The 27,857-nt window shown below is 38.2% G+C and overlaps 1 protein-coding gene across 1 annotated transcript in view; it reads right to left on the bottom strand.

Moving 5' to 3' along the window:
* The window catches only part of LOC309635427 (cytochrome P450 2C18-like), a gene marked incomplete at its 5' end in the record, with an annotated part of 36,970 nt that extends 11,321 nt beyond the window's left edge, over positions 1–25,649 (bottom strand). Inside the window, 8 exon segments of the mRNA XM_082406663.1 lie at positions 7,353–7,494; positions 16,166–16,332; positions 20,491–20,640; positions 20,813–20,870; positions 20,874–20,975; positions 22,355–22,845; positions 22,918–23,139; positions 25,631–25,649. Coding sequence (XP_082262789.1) covers positions 7,353–7,494; positions 16,166–16,332; positions 20,491–20,640; positions 20,813–20,870; positions 20,874–20,975; positions 22,355–22,845; positions 22,918–23,139; positions 25,631–25,649 — 1,351 coding nt within the window.
* Positions 25,650–27,857: the final 2,208 nt, after the last annotated feature.

The raw sequence follows: 27,857 nt of genomic DNA, 5'->3' as shown, positions 1-27,857 counted from the left end.
TACAGCAGTGTGAGAAACTCCCTTTGTCCCTACCTTCAATCTACAACCAGTTACATGTCCATAACTCAACAAAGGGAACTCTGCCCAACTTTCTGGTAAGTGAATAAGGGCTTACATCTCAACCACCACCCCATACAAAATAAGTACCCACAAACAGATACATACACATACACACACACAAAAAAAACTTCCCCTCACTCAATTTTCCCCAATATATTTATATCACAATTTTTTATTATATCACTATTCATTGTTTATATCATTATGACTATGTAAATACTGTACAAGTAAGACAACTATGATTATGTTGACTCTTTTGTACATTCTTGGTCTTTTAACACATATTTCAATTCCTAATTTTTAGATGCCAATTTAGAATTATTGCAAATGCTCAGGCAGATGTTTCAAACTCTTAGTAATTAATTTTCTAATTACTGGGAAGCCTCAATTTATCATTTCTCTTTTGTTCTTGGTGTCTCCTCTCCCATCTGCTTTATCCACCGAGTCCATTTTGAAATAGATGTTTTCTAAACCTTGTGCCCAGCACCCTCTCTGAAAAAACCTCCATTTTCCTACATGAGATCGCCTGACTCTTCAGGAATAATTCTCATTTGTAATTAATTTATCATCATTTCAATGGGGTTCTGACCCAGAAAAACATAATTTGCTTAAAGATAATTTTTTTAATTTAAAAAAAAATTGTTCATAAAAGTTAAAACTATTGACCTGAAAAGAAATTCTTATGGCAAACACCATTTTTCTGGACTCAGACTTCTGGAATAATAAAATTCCTTTTGAAGTGTGACATATGTACAAAAAAAGAAAATTACAGGCCAATATTCCTGATGAACATAGATGCAAAAATTCTCAACAAAATGCTAGCAAACTGAATACAAGAGCACATTAGAAGGATCACACACCATGATTAAGCAGGATTTATCCTTGAGATATACGGGTGGTTCAAAATATGCAAAACAATAAATATGATGCACCACATTAACAGAATAAAGGATAAAAATCATACTGTCATCTCAATAGATGCAGAAAAAACAGTGGACAAAATTTAACAACCTTTCATGATAAAAACTCCTCCCAACAAATTATGTATAGAAGGAATGTATCTCAACAAAATAAAGGAATGTATCTCAACATATATGACAAGCCCAGGGCTAACATACTCAACGGTGAGGGGAGTGACATCAGCATTACAGCAGTGTGAGACACTCCCTTTGTCCCCACCTTCAATCTACAACCAGTTAAACGTCCATAACTGAACAAAGGGAACTCTGCCCAACACACAAGGATGCCAGAGAATTCCACACATCTCTACACTTAAAGGTGGGTGGATTGGAACATCTAGAGGAGGCAGAATGGAGGCAACAGGTGAGGCAATGCCTGATATCCTGGCACCCAGCCATGGCATCTAAGCCCACAGCCCCAGAGAATCCAGGAGTAGCAGGGGGGGCATTGCACACAATTCTGACCTCCCAGTCACAACAGCACCCACAGCCACAGGGAACTGAGAAGTGGCAGCAGGACCTGTGACTCTGTCCCTTCAGCTGTGGAAGCACCTGCAACTCTGGACCCCCACCCTCCCGCCCACAGCAGCAGCACCCGTGAACCTGAAAACCCCTAATGCAGCAGAGGTGACCATAGCTCCAACTGCCCTCCAACTCCCACCCTCCCCCCTCGGCAGTGAAGCCCACAGCCCAGACGACCCTGGACAAGGTGCCTGCCGTTCTGTTGCCCCAGGTGGCAATGCCAGCAATAGCAGTGACACCAGCAACAGCAAAGCACCAGTGACAATGAGGCATAAGTAGTGACAATGAGCGCACCGAACAACACCTCTGGCAAAGGCAGTGGGGTGGAAAGTGCCAATTCTCAAATATAGCCAGAGGCAGCTGAAGTAAGAGAAACCAAAAACTTGTGCTATAGTGTCATCTACTGAAAACAAACAAACAAAAAGGCCTCCAATTACAAACCTGTTGAACTGTTAGAAACAAGTTTAAAAGAAAGACAAAACACCTTTACCTAATGAAGAAAGGTGTTTGCTACTTCAAATGCACCAGTAGAAGAACAACTCATCAAGCACCATCGTAACAATGGCATAAAAATTCTCCAGAAGCCAAACTGAAAATCACAGAATATTGAGATCTAATTGATAGACAACTCAAGAGAGCTGTCGTGAAGAAACTCAAACTCAACATGATAGAGCAAAACTCAGACAGGCAGTTCAATGAGCTAAGGAATGAAATTAATGAATAGAAAGAATACCTTACCAAAGAGACTGAAACATTAAAAAAAAAAAAATCTGGAGCTAAAGCATGCAATAAATGAGATGAAGAACACATTATAAAGCAGGCGTCCCCAACCCCTGGGCCACCTGTTAGGAATCGGGCCGCACAACAGGAAGTGAGTGGTGGGCCAGTGAGCAAAGTTTCATCTGCCAATCCCAATCGCTCCCCATCACTCACATTACTGCCTGAACCATCACCCACCGCCCCCATTCGTGGAAAAACTGTCTTCCACGAAACCTGTCCCTAATGCCAAAAAGGTTGGGGACTGCTGTTACAAAGCACTGGAAATAGGGCACCCCATGGAAGAGAGAATTAGGGAGCCCGAAGATAGAAATCTAGACATGATTCTGGTTGAAGAGGAGAGAGAAATAAGGTGTTAAAAAAAATTGAAGAAATTCTAAAAGAACTATTGGAATCCATTAGGAAGGACAACATAAGGATGATGGGTATCCCACAAGGAGAAGAGAGGGAGAAGGGAACAGAGAGTTCATTTAAAGAAATAATAACTGAGAACTTCCTAAACCTGGGAAAGGAACTGGATATACAAGTGCATGAAGCTAAGAGAACACCTAATTACCTCAATGCAAAAAGACCTTCTCCAAGACACATTATATTAAAACTGCCAAAAGTCAATGACAAAGAAATCCCCATATGCTGTTGGTGGAAATGTAAACTGGTTCAGCCACTGTGGAAAAGTATGGAGATTTCTAATGAAATTAAGAATAGAACTACTACAGGATCCAGCTATTTCATTTCTGGGTATTTATACAAAAAGTATGAAAACACTAATTTAAAAAGATATATGCACCCCTATGTTCACTGCAGCATTAAAATAGCCAAGATATGGAAACAACCTATGTAGCCATAAACAGATGAATGGTTAAAGATGACATGGTATATATACAATGCAATACTACTCAGTGAAAGAAAGAGAGAGAGAGAGAAAGAAAGAAAGAAAGGAAGGAAGGAAGGAAGGAAGGAAGGAAGGAAAGAAGGAAGGAAGGAGGGAAGGAGGGAGGGAGGGAGGGAGAAAGGAAGGAAAGAAAGAAAGAAATCTTGCCATTTGCAACATGGGTAGACCTTGAGGGTATTACGCTAAGTGAAATGAGCCAGTCAGAGAAAGACAAATACTGTATGGTTCCATTCACATGTGGAATATACAAACAAACAAACAAACCAAAAACAAAAACATAGATACACAGAACAGAGTAGTGCTTACCAGAAGGGAAGCAGAGTGGAGGGAGGGCAAGATGGGTAAAGGGGGTCAACTGTATGGTGAACGGATGGAAACTAAACTTTTGGTGGTGAGCACACTGTGGTGTATACAAAATGTGATGTTGTACACATGGAACATATATAATGTTATAAACCAATGTTACATCAATAAAGCATTTAATTTTAAAATAAATAAATAAGTAAAGGGAAGAGTGGATGGTTAACCAAAAAAAAGGTAAATACTATAAGCTATTCTTTTTGTTTTTAAGAGGTAAAATATGTTAGCTGTATAATTGTATTTACTTAAAACCATTTATAATTTTTAATGAATATTGGAGACCAAATGAAATGTACAGCATGATGTTTTTAATCCAGTGTGAGTGGGAAACAAACAGTACATGAAATTATGACCCCACCATTTTGTTCCTGCTCTTCTGAGCCAGAACCTTTTAACTCTCAGTTTATTAAGGAATATTTTAACCCAATTATACCAACATTGATGGATTTTTATCAAAAGGTGTTTTCTGATATTATTCCAATTAAGCAAATATAATTCTTTGATTAATATTACTATAAACTATTCTTCTAAGATCAGGAACCAGACAAGGATGCCTATTCTCCCCACTTTTATTTAACATAGTACTAGAAGTCCTAGTCAAAGCAATTAGACAAGAAAAATAAAGGCATCCATTCTGTAAAGGAAGAAGTTAAATTGTCTTTATTTACAATGATAGGATCTTATATATAGAAAATCCTAAAGACTACACCAAAAACTGTTAGAACTAATAAACAAATTCAGTAAAATAGCAAGATACAAATCAGTGTATAGAAATCAGTTATGTTTCTATATGCTAACAGTGAACTATCTGAGAGAGAAATGATAAAAATAATCCACTTACAAAGCCATCAAAAAGAATAGAACACTTAGTAATAAATTTGACCAAAGAGGTGAAAGGTCTGTACCTCAGAAACTATAAAACACTGATTAAAAAGAATTGAAGAGAACACAAATAAAAAGATATCCTGCAGTCATGGATTAGAAGAATGAATATTCTCTAAATGTCCACATTACCTAAAGCAATCTACTGATTCAATGTAATCCTTATCAAAATTCTGATGACATTTTCACCGAAATAGAAAAAGAAATCTTAAAATTCATATGGAACCACAAAAAAACCTTAAACAAACCAAACAATCTTGAGAAAGAAAAACAAAGCTGGAGGCACCACACTTTCTGATTTTAAACTATATTACAAAGATACAGTAATAAAAACAGTAGAATACTGGCATAAAAACAGACACATAGATCAATGGAACATAATGAATACAGCAGAAATACAGATGGTCCCCAACTTATGACAGTACCATTTATGGTTTTTTCCACTTTACAATGGTAGAAAAGCTATATGCATTGAGTAGAAACTGTACTTGGAATTTTGAATTTTGGTCCTTTCTTAGACTATCAATATGCAGTATGATACTCTCTCATAATGCTGGGTGGCAGCAACAAGCCACAGCTCCCAGTCAGCCATGCAATCATGAGGATAAACAACCAATACATTTACAACCACATTCTGTACCCATACAACTATTCTCTTTCTCACTTTCAGTACAGTATTCAATAAATTACATGAGATATTCAATGTTTATAATAAAATAAACTTTGTGGCAGGTGATTTTGCCCAACTATAAACTAATGTATGTGTTCTGAGCATGTTTAAGGTAGGCTACACTAAACTATGCTATTTAGTAGGTTAGATGTATTAAGCACATTTTTGACATATAACATTTTCAACTTAAAATGGGTTCACTGGGAGGTAACCCCATTGTAAGTTGAGAAAGATCTGTAAATCCATCTATCTACAGTCAAATCTCTTTGACAAGGGGGCCAAGAATACACAGTGGGAAAATGATAGTCTCTTCAATAAATGGTGCTGGGAAAACTGGATATTCACATACAAAAGAATATAATTTGATCCTTATCTTACACCATTCATAAAAATTAATTCAAAATGGATTAAAGACTTAAATGTAAGACCTCAAATCATAAAACTCCTCGTAAAAAGCATAGGGGAAAAGTTCCTTGACATGGTCTTGGCAATAATTTTTGATGACACCAAACACACAGGCAATAAAAGCAAAAATAAACAAGTAAGACTACATCAGTATAAAAAAGCTTCTACACAGGAAAAGGAACAATCAACAAAATGAAAAGGCAACCTACAGAATAGGAGAAAATATTTGTGAACCACGTATCTGACAAGGTGGTAATATCCAAATTATATAAGGAACTCAAACAACTCAATAGCTAATAATAATAACAGTAATAATAACCCAATTAAAATGGGCAAAAGACCTGAATAAACATTTTTCCAAAGAAGATGTACAAATGGCCAACAGGTATACGAAAAGGTACTCAACATCAGGGAAATGAGATATCACCATACACCTGTTAGTATGGCTATTACCAAAAAGACAAGAGATAACAAGTATTAGTGAGGATGTGGAAAAAAGGAAACACTTATACACTGTTGATGGAAATGTAAACTGGTACAGCCATCATGGAAAACAGCATAAAAGTTCCTCAAAAAGTCAAAAACAGAACTACCATATGATCCAGCAATTTCACTTCTGGGTATATATCCAAAGGAAATGAAATCAGTATCTCAAAGAGATATCTGCATTCCCATGTTCACTGCAACATTATTCACAATAGCCAAGATATGGAAACAACCTAAGTGTCTATCAATGGATAAATAGATAAAGAAAAGATGATGTATACAACAGAATATTATTCAGCCAATAAAGGTGAAAATCCTGCCATTTGCAACAACGTGAATGAACCTGGAGGATATTATGCTAAGAAAAAGTAAGCCAGACACAAAAAGACAAATACTGCATGATCTAACTTACATGTGAAATATAAAAAAGTCAAACTCATAGAAACAAAGAGTGGAGGGGTGGTTGTCAGAGGCTGGGGTGGGGGAAATGGGGAGATGTTGGTCAAAGGGTACAAACTTTCAGTTATAAGTTGAACAAGTTCTGGGGATCTAAAGTATCAATACAACATGGTGACCATAGTTAACAATGTTGTATTGTATACTTGAACTTTGCTAAGAGTAGTTAATTAGCTTGATTGTGGAAATCATTTCACAATTTGATTTCACAATATGAAATCATCATGTTGTACACCTTAAATATATAAATTTATATTTGTTAATTATATCTCAATAAAATGGTAAAAATTAAAGTTGTTCAAAAAGGGAAAAAATTCCTTTAGGCACTTCTTTTGTCTAAATAGCATACATCTTTTTCTAAATCTAACCTTGTAAAGAACTTCCCAGACTGTGGAAATTTTCTCAGCCTTTCTTACCAAATTTCTAGAATTTATGCTATACTTCAACAAATATAGTTCCCATCTTCCCTACCCTAGCATTAGAATGCTGCATATTCAGAATAAGGAAAGATTTCTGCAAAAACATACCTACCATGCAAAGTGGACTCTTCTTAAGAAAACTAATATTCAATCCTAGGCCAATTTATGCTGGCTGTGCCTGCTGCAAATCCCTTCCCATGAAGTCCAGACACGTTTCCAGAATTTTTTATTGATGAAACCCATAGCTTTACTGCCTTTGCTACTGCTTACACTGTCTTCACTTTTCTCAGTCCTTCTCCCCTGTTGTACAAATTTGTCTCACTTTTAACCTTTTTTAAATATTTTAATTTTAAACTTATAGCTGGTGGCACAGAAATTTCAAAAATAAAGCTTCTCTAAGAGAAATAAGATGGAGGACCCAATATCTTCCCTGAAATTCACTCTGCCCACCATCTTGCTCATACCTGTGACCTCTTGGTATTTTAGCAGGAGGAGGAGCCCATATCTCAGTGTGGTGTTCGTTTTCTCTGTCCCAGCTCCAAACAAATCAGTTACAGCGGCTATCAAGTTTTCAAAAGTAAACTCCATCTGTTGATTGTGCTTTTCCTAGGAATTATTTCATGTAATTATCTGATAGTTTGCCAGCATATATAATTACACTCAATCCAAAATAACACACACTGTCATAAAGCTAAGCAAACTTAGACACTGGAGTGCAGTATTAAAACAACAACAACTGTATGGTACGGCAAAGTGTGTGGATTGGGCTGACACAATCTTCCTTACCTACTCCTTATCCCTTGCTTGCCTAAAAATTTCATTCCAAGCCTCTTTTGCAGCTACATTGGCCAAGCAACATACTTCTTACCAATGGCCTACTGATGCCCATTTCGCCCTTTCTTTCTTCATACTCAAAACACAGATATGAAGGTGAAGGTGGTGTAGACGTCATCTTGGAACATGAGTATCTGAGCATGAAGATGAAGCCTATATACTTAAGAATGCTGAAGAAAAATGGAAGGCACTTGAGTCCATGATACTTCAGGGCTAGCTCTGGACTGCCCAACATGAGACTCTCTCTATGTGAGATAAATAAACCCACTGTTTCTTTAAGCCTTTGTTAATTTTTTTTTTATTGGTAGGCAAACACAATCTTAATTGATAGAAATGAGCAAATTAGAGCTATATTTTAAAAACCATTATAAGCCAGAATCAAGAGTTTGCAATTCTCTTCTCCCATTGAAGAATTTATGTGGATTCTGTGTTGCCTAAAGACCCATTATGAAGTTGAAAATGTGCAAAATCTAACATGGCAGCACATCCTAGAATAGATTATAGAGAAAGAGAATGGATTCACAAAGACAAAATGGGGCTGGCCACTACTGTATTCCAAGATATGAGGCAATAGGCAACTTGGTCTAGGAAACAAGTGCAGATGCTAAGGGTAAGGAAGTGACTGAATAAAGCTCTCACAAGTCAGAAGTTGGGAGAGTAAAAGCCCTTCACAAGGACTACTAAGGTTGGTTTAGATGAGGGACATATGTGATTCAAAATTGAAAATAACAATGGGACAATCTGAAATAATGACTACAGAGGTCATTAACAAACCAAAAAATAATTTCTTCCTATCCAGTCGTCCAGACCAGTACTAATTTAATAAGGCTCTTATAATCCCCAAATGACCTGTGGCATGCCCAATATTATGTAATCCAACACCACTGAGATAGACTTAATCCTATAGACAGTTGTACTTGGTAGATAAAAGTAGTCATCCTCATTGGTAACATCAACTTCATACAGTTTTCTAACCTTGTCAACTCAAAATTACTCCGAGGCCAAGAAGGAGAGCAGAGTTCTTATAAACCATTATTACTATTTCCATCTGTTCAAGTGAATTTGAAGCATCAGCGGTTATGTACACATAGCCTATCAAAAGTAAGTCAGCCTGTATAAAACCTTGCTGAAAGAAATTAAAGAAGAACTAAATACATGGAAATACATCCCATGTTCATCTATTGAAAGACTTAGTATTCTTAAGACGGCATTACTCCCGAACTGACCTACAGATTCAACATGATCCATATCAAAATCACTGTTAGCTTCTTTGCAGAAATTGATGAGATTGTCCTAAAATTCATGTGGAAATTTAAGTGACCAAGAATAGATAGAACAATCTCAGAAAGAAGAACAAAATTGGAAGACTCACACTTCCCATATTAAAAATTACAATAAAGCTATGGTAATCAAGATTGTGTGGTACTGGCAAAGAGCAACATATATAGACAAGTGGAATAGAATTGAGAGTCCAAAAGTAAACCCTTCACATTTACAACTAATTTTCAACAAAGTTGCTGAGATCATTCTATGTGAAAAGAATAGTCTTTTCAACAAATGGTGCTGGGAAAACTGGACACCCATATGCAAAAAAATGAAGTTGGACCCATATCTCACACTATTATCAAAAATTGATTTAAAATGGATCATAGACCTAAATATAAGAGCTAAAACTATAAAACTATTAGAAGAAAACTTGGAGGGAATCATCGTGACCTTGGATTAGATAATAGTTTCTCAGATATGACACCAAAAGCACAGGCAACCAAAGAAGAAGATTAATAAATTGGATTTCATGAAATCAAAAACTTTTGAATTTCAAAACACACTATCAAGAAAGTAAAAGGACAGGGACTCCCTGGTGGTCCAGTGGTTAAGACTCGCCACTTCCAATGCAGGGGGCGTGGGTTCAATCCCTGGTCAAGGAACTAAGATCCTACATGCCTGCATGGCATGGCAAAAAAATACATAAAATAAAATAAAATAATTTAAAAAAGAAAGTAAAAAGACAACCCATAAAATGGGACAAAATGTCTGCAAATCATATATCTGATAAGGCATTTATATCTATTAACACTGAAGAACTCTTACATCTCAACAATTTAAAAATAAAAACAAAAATAAACAAATAGGACCTAATTAAACTTAAAAGCTTTTACACAGCAAAGGAAACCATAAACAAGATGAAAGAAAACCCTTAGAATGGGAGAAACTATTTGCAAATGAAGCAACTGACAAAGGATTAATCTCCAAAGCATACAAACAGCTCATGCAGCTCAATATCAAAAAAACAAACAACCCAATCCAAAAATGGGTGGAAGACCTAAATAGACACTTCTCCAAAGAAGACATACAGATGGCCAACAAACACATGAAATGATGTTCAACATCACTAACTATTAGAGAAATGCAAATCAAAAGTACAATGAGGTATCACCACACACCCGTCAGAATGGCCATCATTAAAAAATCTACAAACAATAAATGCTGGAGAGGGTGTGGAGAAAAGGGAACCCTCTTGCACTGTTGGTGGAAATGTAAATGGATACAGCTACTATGGAGAACAGTATGGAGGTTCCTTAAAAAACTAAAAATAGAACTACCATATGACCCAGCAATCCCAGTCCTGGACACATACCAGGAGAAAACCATAATTCAAAAAGACACATGCACCCCAACGTTCATTGCAGCACTATTTCCAAGAGCCAGGACATGGAAGCAACCTAAATGTCCATCAACAGAGGAATGGATAAAGTAGATGTGGTACATATATACAATGGAATATTACTCATCCATAAAAAGGAATGAAATTGGGCCATTTGTAGACATGTGGATGGACCTAGAAACTGTCATATATAGTGAAGTAAGTCAGAAAGAGAAAAACAAATATCGTATATTAACGCATATATATGGAATCTAGAAAATGGTACAGATGACCTTATTTGCATGGCAGAAATAAAGACACAGGTGTAGAGAACAAATGTATGGACACCAAGGGGGGAAAGGGGGGTGGGATGAATGGGGAGATTGGGATTGACATATACACACTATTGATACTCTGTATAAAATAGATAACTAATGAGAACCTACTGTATAGCTCAGGGAACTCTACTCAATACTCCAATAAAAATTAATTTAAAAATTAATTTAAAAAAAAAATAGGGGGCTTCCCTGGTGGTGCAGTGGTTGAGAATCTGCCTGCCAATGCAGGGGACACGGGTTCGAGCCCTGGTATGGGAAGATCCCACATGCCGCGGGGCAACTGGGCCCGTGTGCCACAACTACTGAGCCTGCGCGTCTGGAGCCTGTGCTCCGCAACAAGAGAGGCCACGATAGTGAGAAGCCTGCGCACCGCGATGAAGAATGGCCCCCGCTTGCCGCAACTGGAGAAAGCCCTCGCACAGAAACGAGGACCCAACACAGCCAAAAATAAATAAATAAAAAATAAATTAAAAAAAAAAAAAAGCATTGCCTTGCTTTAAAAAAAAAAAAAAGCAAGCAATACAGGATGTTCAGAAGTGCCATACTAGAAATTAAAAAAAAAAAAAAAAAAAGCCAAATTCAAAAATGGGCAAAGGATTGAAATAGACATTTTTCCAAAGAGATATATAAATGGCCAACAAGCACATGAAAGATGCTCAACATCATTAGCCATCAGGGAAATACAAATCAAAACCACAAGGAAAGACCACTTCACACCTACTACGATGGCTAGAATCAAAAGGACAGATAATTAGAAGTACTATCAAGGGTGTGAATAAATTGTACCCTTCATACACTGCTGATGAGAATATAAAATGGTGCAATTTTATGTATAAGTTTTCTTCTAAGAGTTTTATAGTTTCAGCTCTTACATTAAGTCTTTGATCTGCCACACTTCCTCCAAAGGTTAAATATAAAGTTATCATAGACCCAACAATTCTACCACTAGGTATATACCCAAGAGAAATTAAAACATATGTATACACAAAAACCTGTACACAAATGTCCACAGAAACATTATTCATAATAACCAAAAAACAGACGCAACCAAAATGTCCATCAACCAACAAACAGGTATATAAAATGTATATCCACACTGAAATATCATTCAACCATTTAAAGGAGTGAAGTAATGATATATGATACATCATCAATGAACCTTGAAAACATTGTTAAGTGAAAGAAGCTAGACACAAAAGATGTTATCATACATATTGTATGAATTATACATATTGTATAATTCCATTAATATGAAATGTCCAGAATAGCAAATCTATAGAGGTGGAAAGTAGATTAGTGATGTTTAAAGCTGCGGAGGTTGGGGAAGAATGGGGGTGACTCCTAAAGCATATAGGATTTCTTTTCAAGGTGATAAAAGTGTTCAGAAATTGATTGTGGTGGGAGCTACACAACTCTGTGAAAATGTTGAATTGTACTTAAAATGTGTGAAGGGTATGGTATGCAAATTATACTCAATAAAGATGCTATCAAAAAATAATGTCAGACTCTAAGTACTAGAGTGAAGTCCAGAGAAACAATGTGGGTTTTAAATATAGCACTGAGGAAGCAGCCACTGTTAAATGAAATATCAGACATCTTAGAGCCTCCTTAGCCCAGGATTAGTGGCGTGGCTTCATAGCATTATGGAAATCCCTCAAATTATGTGCAAAATACCAAGAACTCATATAGGTGCATCTTTCTGGGATGGCGTCCATATTTTTAATCAGATTCTCAAATCAACTGGACCCCAGAAAGATAAAAATCATTTCCCTAGCAGCAGAGAAGGCAGAGAACAGAAGTAATTCGCTTCTTCCTTCCTCCATTTCTTCAAACCACACCATCTGCTTAACTTCACTCTGTTTGGAACACACGATTTGAGCAGTCCAATTCAAATCCAGGGACAATTCTTTGAAAGTCATCTTCATCAGCATCTTTGGTGCCTTGCCATTTTAGCCTACTAACTGATTTCTCATTTCTGCCCAGTGCTACAAAGTGGTTGAATAAAATAATGGTGGCCTCAGGGACTTCCCTGGTGGCCCAGTGGTTAAGAATCCGCCTGCCAAGGCAAGGGGCACGGGTTAGAGCCCTGGTCCGAGAAGATCCCACATGCCACGGAGCAACTAAGCCTGTGCGCCAAACTACTGAGCCTATGCTCTAGAGCCCATGAGCCACAACCACTGAGCCCACGTGCCACAACCCCTGAAGCCCGTGCGCCTAGAGCCTGTGCTCCGCAACAAGAGAAGCCGCCGCAATGAGAAGCCCGCACACCACAACGAAGAGTAGCCCCTGCTCGCCACAACTAGAGAAAGCCCACATGCAGCAATGAAGACCCAATGCCGCCAAAAATAAATAAATAAAATAAAATAAATAAATTTATAAAAAAAAATAATGGTGGCCTCAAATGAAGAAATTTCCTTCTCTAGATTTAGCTTTTTACAGTGTGTTCTAGATTCTGCCTTTCCCCAGTTCAAGAACAACTCCGCCCCTACATAAATGTTTTTTTATGGCATCTATATTACTTTTGTCACAGTTTCCAACTTGACCCTACCACTATTCAAATTCACTATTCAGATTTACTATCTGAATTTTTCCCTCCTGGGTTGAACTTCTCAAATAGGGAATTTGGTCTTATTACTGAAATTTCCCATATAGTCCCTACAATTTGACTCTCATCCTCTCCTCTAACTAACACCAATCCTTATAGATCTCTGATACTATGACAAGATGGACAGATTGATTTTATTTCAGAATCTTCTGCATTTCCATGGTCCAGACTTTCATCAAGCCAAAGTCCAAAGAAATTAAAAATCTCACAGCTGGTCCTTGAATTCCATTCTCATCATACAGATCATTCTACAGAACTCCCAGAATAATCTTCCCCAGTAATTATTTGCATTCTACTCTTGTTCTGGCTCATACATCTACCTGATCAAATCACAACTTTTCCTGCCAACATTCACGTTTACAGTTACTTGACAGACAGCAAACTCCCACTCCACATCTGTCCAAATTTATTGAAGACATATCTACCATATGCCAAGCCTTGGTTAAAAACTGAAGTGAATAAAAAATGGTCTCTTTCTTCAGGGGGAGCATTTTATAGTGTACATTAAAATAATTCTTCATGCTGCTAGAGATATTTAAGGGAGAAAACTCTGACCAGATGATGAAAGTTTATAGCAATTTCCTATACTCATACATCAACCTTATGGTATTAAAGCATATTTATGTCAATTCTCTCATTTTTTAAATTACTTCTTCCTTACAACCTTGAAACACAGAATAAGATGAATTACTATGATTCACATTTTGTAGATGAGGGCAGAGGTTAAGGAATTTTGAGTGACCTGATATTGATCACAAAGCCATTCCCTGCTATTTCTACTACTATCAAGCAGCCTCAGAAGTAGAATCACTATATTATAACTCAGAGGGGTGCAAAAACGGCATGAAACCCACCTCAGCATTTTAGGGATAAAGTAGCTGTGCACCAGAGCAGGTAAGTGACTTTTCTAAGATCATGTGATTTTATTTAGGCAGAGTACAGGACATATCAGCTCACCACAGGGCAAAACTGTGGTGTTTGTTTATGATTCATACACCATAGAACCAATCATTTTGTCATCCCAAGCCCAATTACGCTGTCAGCTAGGATCCCAACTGAAGCATCAAACACCCCTGCCCTAGTCTGTGTTCTCTGTTCATAAACATTGTCCCTCCTTGAAAGAGATATTCTCTTCCTTCCTAAATTAGGATATTTCTGCTAAGTAACATGATAAAGAAATCACTACATATTTGAGGATAAGCCTTGTGGGTAATGGAAACCTTTCAGCAAGGACCTGGATGTCCATTGAGTGTTATGGCCATCCTTTTGGGCAGTCACCAAAGTAGTTTATGGAAACTGGGCTTTGGGGGTAGTGGAAATACCACTGGCCAGGAAGCCAACAGGCTTGAATTCCAGCTTTATACTCAGGCATTTCTTTTCTTTGTAAAATAAAGGCTCAGCCACCTTTCCCAGATGTTCACTCTATGACAATAAGGCAGGACTGCTGTGTTCAAACATTCACTTACAGAATAACATCAGCAAAAATGATGCAGTAGACAGTTCTAAAGGCCTATCCCTCTACAAAAATGTCAGAAAATCAAGCAGAAACGGTCAGAATCAACTTAAAAAATGGCAGGAAAGATCTGTGGCTTGTTTTTTCTTTTCCCTTTTTTTTTTTTTTTTTTTTTTTTGCCCTTGTCCCACTTCCGTCCTCGGCTTGGCAGTGGTCTTAACAAAGGCAGCTTGTGGTGTGGGAGCCTGGTTCCTGGTTCCAGAGGAACCAGAGCAGACCTCACTCACAAAGACCGTGTTTCTGTGTTCTAACCTGTCTGGGGCCACCTGACAGACTGACACAGGCACTTATTTTTGTTTCATCTAACCTAGAGTGGAAACGCAACAGGGATGTCTCAAAAACCTTGCAAGATTAATGAACAGCCCACAGCCACCTGGGGCAAAAGATTACAGTTAAGGCATACAACAGAGCACCAAACTCCAGGAAGAAAAGCTGGGGAGGGAGTGCCTTTGGGGAATTAGGACATTCAAAAGCACCGCTGTATACTGAGAAATTTAGAAAGCTACACACATGCACAGAGCAAATCTAGAAGAGTTATTTCCTTCCTCCCTCCCTCCCTCCCCCCTTCCTTTCTCTCTCTCTCTCTCCATCTCTTTCTCTTCATCTTTTTTTTTTTTTGGCTCCTCACATTCACGGATATCGATATCCATAGACTCCAGATAGAGAACAAACTAGTGGTTATCAGAAGGGAGAGGGAAGGACGGAGGGGCAGTATAGGGGTACTGAGGGAAAAAGGGTTATTACGGGATTATATGAAATCATGTGTGTGAAACTTTTGAAAACTGTAAAGCAATACAGAATTTAAAGACTGTTTCATTCAATTTAAAAGAATGAAAAAAAAAAGAAAAGCAAAAGAAAGATCTATCACTCCTAAAAAAAAAGACATCTCTCTCCAAACACTAGCTGAACGTAAGCTAAAGGAACAGAGATTCCAGTGACCACACAAGGCCAAAAAAAAAAAAGAGACTTTGCGAAAATAGTTTAGAAAAGTCACTAAATAAACAAATAGCTACAGCTTGTAGAAGGCAAAAAAAAAAAGAAACAAACAAACAAAAAAACTATAGGGACTTCCCTGGCGGTCCAGTGGTTAAGACTCCATGCTTCCACTGCAGGGGGCAGGGGTTTGATCCCTGGGCAGGGAATTAAGAAAAAAAAAAAAAACTGGAGCAAGCAAAAAAAAAACAAAACAAAGAGAGGGGAGAATCTGATTCCCAGGGTTATCACGTTGTAATATCCAAAATGTCCAGTTTTCAAACATTCACTTCACGGCTTGGTCCATATAGAATTTTGGACTTGTCAGAGAAAAGAGCATAAACAATTTCTCAGGAAGAGAGGATCCTGACCTCCCCCGGATCCATGGGGAGCTCATAAATCCTGAGGTTTTCATTAAAGTTTTCCAGCAAGTTAACAAAATTCTGATCTGTATAATCAAAACGATTCTGGAAAATAATGGAGCAGATCACATTGCAGGGAGCACAGCCCAGGATGAAAGTGGGATCACAGGGTGACCCTAAAGAATTGAAAAGATTTATAAAACACTATTAAAATATAAATATAAAACTTTGTTGTGGATAACAGATAATTTGAGAATCTCTGAAGCAATATCTACCTAGAAATTCCCTTATCAGCAAAAATTTAAGCATGCTTAAAATCAACACATCACTGTTCCCTTAAACATGAATTGACAAAATGGATTAAAGACCTAAATGTAAGGCCAGACGCCATCAAACTCTTAGAGGAAAACATAGGAAGAACACCCTATGATATAAATCATAGCAAGATCCTTTTTGACCCACCTCCTAGAGAAATGGAAATAAAAACAAAAATAAACAAATGGGACCTAATGAAACTTAAAAGCTTTTGCACAGCAAAGGAAACCATAAACAAGACGAAAAGACAACCCTCAGAATGGGAGAAAATATTTGCAAATGAAGCAACTGACAAAGGATTAATCTCCAAAACATACAAGCAACTCATGCAGCTCAATATCAAAAAAACAAACAGCCCAATCCAAAAATGGGCAGAAGACCTAAATAGACATTTCTCCAAAGAAGATATACAGATTGCCAACAAACACATGAAAGAATGCTCAACATCATTAATCATTAGAGAAATGCAAATCAAAACTACAATGAGATATCATCTCACACCGGTCCGAATGGCCATCATCAAAAAATCTACAAACAATAAATGCTGGAGAGGGTGTGGAGAAAAGGGAACCCTTTTGCACTGTTGGTGGAAATGTAAATTGATACAGCCACTATGGAGAACAGTACGGAGGTTCCTTAAAAAACTAAAAACAGAACTACCATATGACCCAGCAATCCCACTACTGGGCATATACCCTGAGAAAACCATAATTCAAAAAGAGTCATGTACCACAATGTTCATTGCAGCTCTACTTACAATAGCCAGGACATGGAAGCAACCCAAGTGTCCATCAACACATGAATGGGTAAAGAAGATGTGGCACATATATACAATGGAATATTATTCAGCCATAAAAAGGAACGAAACTGAGTTATTTGTAATGAGGTGGATGGACCTAGAGAGTGTCATACAGAGTGAAGTAAGTCAGAAAGAGAAAAACAAATACCGTATACTAACATATATATATGGAATCTAAAAAAAAAAAAGAAAAAACAAAATGGTCAGAAGAACCTAGGGGCAAGACGGGAATAAAGATGCAGACCTACTAGAGAATGGACTTGAGGATACAGGGAGGGGGAAGGGTAAGCTGGGACAAAGTTAGAGAGTGGCATGGACATATATACACTACCAAACATAAAATAGATAGCTAGTGGGAAGCAGCTGCATAGCACAGGGAGATCAGCTTGGTGCTTTGTGACCACCTACAGGGGTGGGATAGGGAGGGTGGAGGCAAGACGGAAGAGATATGGGGACATATGTATATGTATAACTGATTCACTTTGTTATAAAGCAGAAACTAACACACCATTGTAAGCAATTATACTTAAAATTATACTCCAATATATTGGAGCAATTATACTCCAATAAAGATGTTAAAAAAAAAACAAACATGAATTGACCATTCCATCCTAGTTTGTTTAATAATCGTTCTCCAAATACTCCATTTATATCACTGCCTTGAATCAAGGTGCTGGTTATTTTGAAGAGCAAAAGAACAAAAAAAAATTTAAGGGTCAGTTTTTTAAGACAATAATTCAGGTTATCTATCAGTGCAAAATCACGTCTGTCTGGTAAACTTGTAGACAATTAAGCACTGACGTAGGAAGGAAGCAATAGTTAGGAACCTGGAAACATTTTATATATAGTGAATAGCTGAAGGAACAACTTGTAGAATTAGGAAAGGAAAAGACTAAAGAGAGAAAGATTATGGAAAAATTCAGGTGTTTGATGGAACAAAGAAAAAAAAAGCAAAAGCTGTCCATGTTGTACGAGAAGAAAACTAACACAAATGAACATGAATTGTAAGATAGATTTGTTTGCCTAAAATAAAAATAGGTAAGAATTCTTCATTTCAAACAAATCACAGGGCAAACAAGAAAGATTAAATTGATAAATGGAGTCCTTTTGTTTCTTTATTGCAGTATGGAGAGGAGGTGAGGAGGTGTGGGTAGGAACATCTTGCTCTAAGAAATAGTGTCCCTCATCACCAATCAGGCCTCACATTTAATTTATTTGGACAGAACAGGCCCTCTTGTGGAATTCTGGGATATTGCTACATATAGCCATCAACGGAATATCATATGCTGTTACAAATTTTTTAATTTGAATTTAGATGAAGTCCAGACAAATAAATTAAGGCAGAGGAAAAGTAGTTTTCTTTTTTAGTGGTCAATATTTACATGAAATTGCTATAATCGGATGATCGATAAACTTTATATGCAAAAAACCCAAATCATATCATACATGTAATTAAGGGTGACTTGAATCAAAGTGTTGTGATGAAACGATAGGGAATTAAGTAATAGGAACCTATTTAGTTAAGTGCTCCTATGCCAGGCTCCTTTTCAGCTGAACCATGCCAAGACACTAAGCTTGCAGAAAAACTTTTACTTTAGAAGGTAGGGGATAATTTGAGAAGGTCTTAAGATTTCTGTGTGTGTGACAGCTAAAATCTGATTTTTAATCTTTCCTTTCACTTGAGAGAGAGACTTACAAAGCAGGGTAATTTGGAATTCAGACTGAAAATAAGATCCATCCTAACAAGCACTTCATAGGTCAGTACAGCTGACAGTAAGGGGTAAAATATTACCAAAGTACCAAAATTGGTAAAAAATTACCAATTACCATCCAATTGTTTTAAAATGTACTTGGGTTTTATTTTTATTCATATGGTAAGGCCAACAACAGATCAGGAGATGATAAGATAGTTTATTACTCATACTTCCCAAGAGGAGGGGGCACATGGGGAAGCACCAAGGTCAGTCAGGAGGCAGAAGGAACAAGGAGAGAGCATGGGCCAAAGCCTTTACTGGGGTTTTCATGGAAGAAATGAGCAAGGCTGGGTAGGTATGCTGACTAAGTTTAAGACTGGATAGTTTGGGTAATTGCAGAGGGCTCTAGGCCCTAGGGGTGGTCCCTAGCTGTCCTGTAACTGGCCCTGGGTTGATTTAGGGCAGGAAGAATATTGGCTTGGTGTGTGAGGGTTTCATAAAGGAGGTTTCCTGGGGGTATCGGCTTTGGATAGGCTGGTTTGAAAATCATAGGAGTGCTCACACACAAGATGTGATGCTCTATCTCAGAATTAGCTAACCCTGGGAGAGGCAGTTGCTCCCTGGGTCTGCAAGGCCCCCAAAATGTCAAAGTATCATAAAGTAGAGAAAACAGAAAACATGATTATTATATCAATAATGGGGGAGGGAAATATAAAGAAAGCTGAAAACAGAAGAAACTAATAGGGAAGGCAGGGTAATGAGTTATTAATAGTTGAAATCTGTTTAAATAAATCATTTTATAACCTGGTATTTGTGTAATGTTCAGGATTAAGTCACAGCATCTATTTCTTAAAATATATAAAACAACAGTGTAAGTAGGGAGCAACATTAAATAACTGAAGCTGATCATTTTAAAACAGTTATTTACAAGGAAATCACAATTGATGAGGTCTGCACTAAGGGATGCCTAAGCAACTAAAATCATAGACAATTATCATTACTGGCCAGAACAGTAGGCAATGGGTCTCAGAAGAAACCCTAAGACATGTGAGTGAGGCGACCATACAAATATAGGCCAATCAAGTGAAAACACATGTCATTTGTTTCACGCTCCATAAGGGTGTGACGAGGTCATTCCCACCATGTCCACTTGATGAAATGTTCTGGAATATATAACCCACATTTACACTATGGGAAAAAAACATTGTTCTCTAATGCTAGAAAAAAACGAGACTCAAAACCTTCTACCTTCATGACCTAATGATTTGAAAACAAAAAGTTCAGGACAGGATAGGATTAAATGACCTTTAATCCACACTATATGCACCATCACGGGCGTACACACACAACAAGCATAGATACACAAAAGCCCTCTTGGCGCTCTCCTCTCTCTCCCCGCTCCACAGGAGGGCTCACAACCATGACCCATACGAAAGATGTGGCTGTCCCTGAAATGCTTCCTAGGATGTCACTGGAGAAGAGAGCAGTCTGTTCAGATGAGAGTTACAGAGCATAGCATCACCCACCACTGGTTTTTCTCAACTCCTCCACAAGGCAGTGGGCTTCCTCTTGAACTCGGTCCTCAATGCTCCTCTTCCCCACCCCGAAATGCCACAGTGTCATGAGGGAGATGCGCCAGATCTCCTTCCATCTCTTTCCATTGCTAAAGAGGATTCCTACCAGGAGGAGAAACAGAAACTAGGAGGGAGGCCCTAGGGAAGGCGGAGTGAGCTGACACTTGGCAGCCTGGCAGGTGGACCCAGCTCTGCTGGGGGGCTCTTCAAATTCCTCTTTTCCATCCTCCCCACCCTCACTACCAATGCTGAACATGTGCACATGCACACCTACCATGTCCTTTATTAACTCTTTGAGACACAGGGAGACTGCCTCTTCCAGGAAACTCTTCTCACAGATCAATCAGGGCTTCTTTCACTGCTTCATAACCATGCAACACAATGGTGGGCTTCAAGCCAAAATACCCAGTGAACACAGGGCCATACGCTTTTGAGAGCTGGGAAATGTAAAGAAAATGCAAATATTAGCAAAAGAAGTCACAATTTGGTCTATTTTGCTCATGATTAAGATTGTTATCAACATCATGTTGTTGATGTTTTTATTCTGCCACACATAACCTCAAACATTTCTGGATCTTATATATGTATGATGATAATTCAACATCCATTCATGATAAAAAAAAAAAAACTCTCACCAAAGTGGTTGTAGAGGGAACATATCTCAACACAATAAAGCAGAAGACCTAAATAGACATTTCTCCAAAGACAACATACAGATGGCCAACAGGCATATAAAAAAATGCTCAACATCACTACCTATTAGAGAAATGCAAATCGAAACCACGATGAGCTACCACCTCACACCAGTCAAAATGGTTATCATCAAAAAGTCTACAAATAATAAATGCTGAAGAGGGTGTGCAGAAAAGGGAACCCTCCTACACTGGTTGCGGGAATGTAAATTGGTGCAGCCACTATGGAGAACAGTAGGGCGACTCCTTTAAAAACTAAAAATAGGGGCTTCCCTGGTGGCGCAGTGGTTGAGAATCTGCCTGCCAATGCAGGGGACACGGGTTCAAGACCTGGTCTGGGAAGATCCCACATGCCGTGGAGCAACTAGGCCCGTGAGCCACAACTACTGAGCCTGCGCGTCTGGAGCCTGTGCTCCGCAACAAGAGAGGCCGCGACAGTGAGAGGCCCGCGCACCGCGATGAAGAGTGGCCCCTGCTTGCCACAACTAGAGAAAGCCCTCGCACAGAAACGAAGACCCAACACAGCCATAAATAAATAAATAAATTTATTTTTTAAAAAAACAAAAAAAAAACTAAAAATAGAGTTATTATATGATCCAGCAATTCCATTCTTGGGTATTTACCCAGAAAAAAACAAAAGCTGTAATTCGAAAAGATAATGCACCCCAATGTTCACAGCAGCACTATTTACAATAGCCAAGTCATGGAAGCAATCCAAGTGCCCATCAACAGACAACTGGCTTAAAAAGATTTGGTGTATTTATACAATGGAATATTACTCAGCAATTAAAAAAAAAGACCAATAAAAAAATAATTTTTTTTTTAAAAAAAGAATGAAATGTTGCCATTTGTAGCAACCTGGATGGGCCTAGAGGATAATATACTTAGTGAAATAAGTCAGAGAAAGAAAAATACTACATCATATCACTTATATGTCAACTCTAAAAAATAATACAAATGAATTTATATACAAAAGAGAAAAAGACTCACAGACATAGAAAACAAATGTATGGTTACTAAGGTGGGGGACAAATTAGGGGTATGGGATTAACAGATACAAACTAATATACATAAACTAGATAAGCAACAAGGATTTACTGTATAGCACGGGGAATTATACTCACTTTCTTGTAATAGGTCACCAGGAAGGAAGATGGCGGCGCCCAAATCGCGGTGCACTTCCCGAGGCGGTGGTTTGGTACCACAGGCGGGTCAAGAGTCTTCCCCTGGTACTGCGTGAGGCCAACTCGGGCGCTCGGGGGTTGCTGGAGGTGCCGAAGGCTCCGGGTCTGTTCAAGGAGTTCTTCCCCGAGAGGGGTACGAAGACAGGGCTCCCAGAGCTCTTGGACGGTGGTATGGCGGGCAACTTTCCCCAGACCATCTACTGCACCTTCGACCCAATGACTCGCTTCCTGTGGGGCATCTGCTGGCACTGTTGGGCCTGTTTCACTTCCACCGATTGGGCCACAAGGCGAGCGCGTCGGTGTGAGGTGCCACCGGGCGCCTAGGAGACCGGAGCGGCGGTACCTGGGCGCACAAGGCCCTGGACGCAAAGCCCGTGCAAAGCAACGTGCGCGCCGTGCGCCGGGGGCTCTAGGCTGCTGATCACCAGCAGCTGCTCAGTAACGGGCGGACGCGGGGCAGCTGCGCGGTGCTGGACAGCTCGGCGTGGTATCAGAAGCAGCACCTGGGGGACTTCCTAGCGGCAGCGGGCGGCCACTTCCGCGCGGGCACGCTGCTGAACGGGCCCAGCGTGCAGACTCGGCTGAAGACCCCGGTGGTCTGAGTTTGGCCGAGTTTTTATACCAGGTGAACCCTGGAACAAGCGTCCTGGATAATACATGCTGCAAAGCAAACGCCGTTTCAGACGTTCCTCGAGGGTATCGGATGATAACGGAAGGCGGAGTCACTATAAATCACAGGCAAGTAACGGATCCTGAGAGTGTTTTAGTTGTTGGACAACATATTCTTAAGAATGGACTTTCGTTACTTAAAATAGGAAAAAGGAATTTCTACATTATAAAATGGCTTCAGCTATGATGAAAAATCCTTCTGGTGGTTCAAATTTATCCATCATTCATTCTCAAGACGTACGAACGTATAATCTTAGCTTATGCAAATCAAACAACAGAGAATGGAGTATACTCGAGGCCTCACAGCGTGAGTGATTTCATTATTTATATAAGTTGGTTCTGTTTGTGTAATAGTGGGATATTTTATTTCCTGGTCCTTAAACATTAAGGGCTACCACAGAAAGGCATGATTTCCGGGGTTAATCTCTTTTCATAATTATTCTCCATGAAAAACTAAATGCTATCTTTCCTATCCTGTCCTTCTTGTTCTTTTGAAGACAAGGAAGAACAATGAAAAAGAGGTAGTATAAGAAATTGTAGGGGGGGGACTTCCCTGGCGGTCCAGTGGTTAAGGCTTCGTGCTTACCCTGCAGGGGGCACAGGTTCCATCCCTGGTTGGGGAACTAAGATCCCACATACCGCGCGGCGTGGCCAAAAAAAAAAAAGAAATTGTGGGTACTTTTATATCAGGTGAATATCTCACTGGATTTTTTTGTTGTTAAGGAAGCTAGTACAGTTCTCCTTTAAAAAGGAGAAAAGTTAGAGGAAGCCATATTTGACATTAGAAATTACGGTAGAAATAGTTTCCTTTGGAAAAAACAAAAGAACAAAAATCGTACTTGACTTTTCAGGAAGTTTCTAATTCAGTTTTCCAGCCCCTTGCCTGTGTTCCATAGAATTAAATTTACTCACAGCCTTGTTTATTTGTTTTTTTTTTTTTTTACTTAGTAAAAAAGGTATCAATGTTTTATAAATTTATAAGCTTTTAGTTTTTAAAGTTTCAAATTCTGCCCCCAGGCAGATTGCAACTTGAGATGAACTGAAAAGTTAAGTAACCAACAAGATAAAATAAAGGATAATCATATGAGTATATCAAAAGATAAAAGGGATAAAGAAATTTCAGGTCAAATTTAAAGTATTTGGAATCAAGACTTAGTTAAATTAAGCTCTACATTCACTAGGCAATTTGATCCTCCAGAAATGTTTCTAAAATCTGAAAAATCAAGGTAAAAGCACCCCTGTTTCCCCTGAGAATCAGATGAAACACAAACACAAAATGGTTTACAATCAGATTTGTTCTAGAAAATCTTACAGGCAGCAAAGCATGGCTTTAGAGTTCAAATTCTAGCCATTTACTACCTGGGGACTACTTGGAGCAAGTCACTATCTTCATATGCAAAAATGGAGATGTAATAATGCTCGAGTCAATTAGGAAAAATCTAATAGAGAAAAAAAGTCATAAAACTTTCGTACAGTATAAGCTGTATTGCTATGTTCCAAAGTAGATTTAAATGTTAGAAAGCCATAGTTTATCCAAACCTTCATCTGGGAGTAAAGTTAGGAAGAATTCATTTGTTGACAAACTTTAATGTCACTTCATAGCAGCAATTTTATTTACATAGTAAGAATGAACATACAGGTATCCATTATAAATGTCAGACATCATCTCTACATTTCAAAACTTTACTCAGTTTGAGGGCTAACAAAAGAAGTTTTTCTCTTTCCATACCTATCTTGCCTCTGTTCTTCTTTGTACAAGGTGTGTAGTACTAGCAAGCGCATTACTGTAGCAGGTCACATTTTCAATTTGAAATTTGATGTGCTGGGGAAAGGTGCATGACGAGGTGTTTTCCCCCTTACAAATTCAAAAAGCTAGAATAGAACGGTCATCATCTGACCTACCTGAAATAAGTAAGTCACGGATTGCTATGATTTCAAAATTGATGTCTAATGATGGCAGAGTAATTTTAAAGTGTGCTAACAAACATCTTGGAAGCATGTATTCTACGAAAATGGTACTACTAACAGATTCAAAGTAGTACCATATCATATCAGAACAAATCTGGTTTTTTATGTTTGAGATGAGTTGCTAAGCCTATTGTTTCTTAGTAAATGGGTACCGTTAGCTAAAGGTAACGGACATATCCATATTGTTCCTGCCAGTAGTCCTTCATAAATGTCATGACTTTAAAAATTTTAGTATCTACAAAATATAATTGATCTTCAAATTTATAATGTAATTCATGTCAAGAACCACCTGGAGAATTTTAGTAAAATGTTTATGTTCTAAACCTCACTCCCAACCCCCTGAAAGCCTTTAGGAGTATGTGTGTGTGTCCAGATGTTTTTCTTTAAATAATAAAGCTCCACATTATTTTCATTTAAAAAATATCTTGTGATAACATATAATGGAATATAATCTGCAAATAAAACCAAACAAACTGAATCACTATGCTGTACACCTGAAACTAATGCAATATTGTAAATCAAATACACTTCAATAAAAATGTTTTAAAAGACTAAATATGATGGTGATTATTATATCACCTCTGATGTGCCGGGCCATGGCCTGGGTACTTGGTACTCAGATTATTACTAATCATCATATCAAAACTTTGAGCTAGGGTTATTTACCCTGTTTTATAGATAAAGAGATTAAGGTTCAAAGGCTTTCCTGTTTATTTACAGTGTCTCACAGTTAATAAATAGAAGACCCCAATTTTTTTTTATTGAAGTATATTTGATTTACTTCAACTATAATGGTGTGCCAATCTCTGCTGTACAGCACAGTGACTCAGTTTTACACACATATACTTGTTTTTAATATTCTTTTCCATTATGGTTTATCCCAGGAGATTGGATATAGTTCCCTGTGCTATATGGTAGGACCTTGTTATATATCCATTCTAAATGTAATAGTTTGCATCTACCAACCCCAAACTCCCAGTCCATCCCTCTCCCTCCCCCCAGCTCCCCCTTGGCAACCACAAGGCTGATCTCTGCGTCTGTGAGTCTGTTTCCGTTTTGTAGATAGGTTCATTTGTGCCATATTTTAGATTCCACAAATAAGTGATAATATATGGTATTTGTCTTTCTCCTCCTGACTTACTTCACTTAGTATGATAATCTCTAGTTTCATTCACGTTGCTGCAGATGGCATTATTTTGTTCTTCTTTATGGCTGAGTAGTATTCCATTGTATATATGTACCACATCTTTACCCATTCATCTGTTGGTGGACATTTAGGTTGTTTCTATGTTTTGGCTATTGTGAATAGTGCTGCTGTGAATATAGGGGTGCATGTATGTTTTTGAACTATAGTTTTGTCTGGGTATATGCCCAGGAATGGGATTGCCAGATCATATGGTAATTCTATTTTTAGTTTTCTGAGGAACCTCCGTACTGTTTTCCTTAGTAGCTGCACCAACTTACATTCCTACCAACAGTGTAGGAGGGTTCTCTTTTCTCCACACCCTCTCCAGCATTTGTTATTTGTAGACTTTTTAATGATGGCCATTCTGACCGATGTGAGGTGGTACCTCATTGTAGTTTTGATTTGCACTTCTCTAATAATTGGTGATGTTGAGCATCTTTTCATGTGCCTACTGGCCATCTGTGTGTCTTTGGAGAATGTCTATTAAGGAGAAGACCCTAATTTCAACACTGCTTAGTTGACCTCTGATGGCTAAGAAATTTTTCAGTCCCCAATGCCTACCTTGGAACCAATATCCAGTTGACTGCTTCAGAATCACCTGTAAAGCTCACCCCATAGGAATTCTGGCTCAGTAGTGATAAATACTAGAAATCTATATTTTTTAAAACCACCGTAGATGATTCAAATGCCCAGCCCAGTTTAAGATCCTCTAGTATTACTAACAGAAAGAGAGCAAGCATCACAAAGGCAGTGCCAGGACATGAGCAGCTCATGGAAGAACAGTTTCTTCCATCCTGCATCATTCTTGGCCGCAGACAGCAGCTTTGTGCAGAATCCAAAAGGATTTTATTACCACCCAGCTGGCTCTGACTAATTACTTTTTTCTTTCATTCACTCATACTTGTCCTACTCCCAAGCTATTTCCTTAACATCAGGCATAATTTGCTTCTTCACAGAAGTTCAATTTTCATAGCTATTCTGAACAAAACACAGTTTATATAATAGATGACTTCTTGAATGAAATCTCTAATCACAAAACATTTCCCTTACCATTTACCTTCAGCCAAAAATCATAGCAAATGGTGGTGAAACAAAGGGAAGAAACACTTCAGTCTTTTGTCACGTTATTATTTTGATTCAACCATACAAAGACCTAAATGTTTCTCTACTCACAAAATGCATTCCACTATTATTAATGACAGACCAAAAGTAATACTCCAAGGGAGTGTTTGCCTTAAAATAATATCTTTTAATAATTTTATTTTAATATATTGTAATGTATTTTAATATATTTTGATAAAGATATTTTATTTAAAAGTAGATGTTCATTTACTTTCCCTTTGCAAGCCACTGGAGGAACATAAAACCTACTTACATTGGTTAAGGATTTGCTGATGTCCTTAACATCTAACTGTAGGATATTTCCAAGAATTGGGAGAGGAGTGGGGCCAGTTGGGAGCTGCCCTTTCCCAGAGCTCTCTTTCCAGAGTGAGAGGAGAAGCAGACAGGAGAGACAGAGGACCAGGACCACAGCCGGATCCACTGGAACCTTCTCTTCTTACTCAGACAGCTGTGAACCTGAAATCTAAAGCTTTTATAACAGTCCCTGCTAATTCAGCT

Source organism: Balaenoptera borealis, assembly GCF_965194805.1.
Source record: "Balaenoptera borealis genome assembly, chromosome: 10".
Classification (NCBI taxonomy): domain Eukaryota; kingdom Metazoa; phylum Chordata; class Mammalia; order Artiodactyla; family Balaenopteridae; genus Balaenoptera; species Balaenoptera borealis.
Note: the sequence above shows the minus strand (reverse complement) of the source record. Positions and strands in the feature narration are given on the sequence as shown.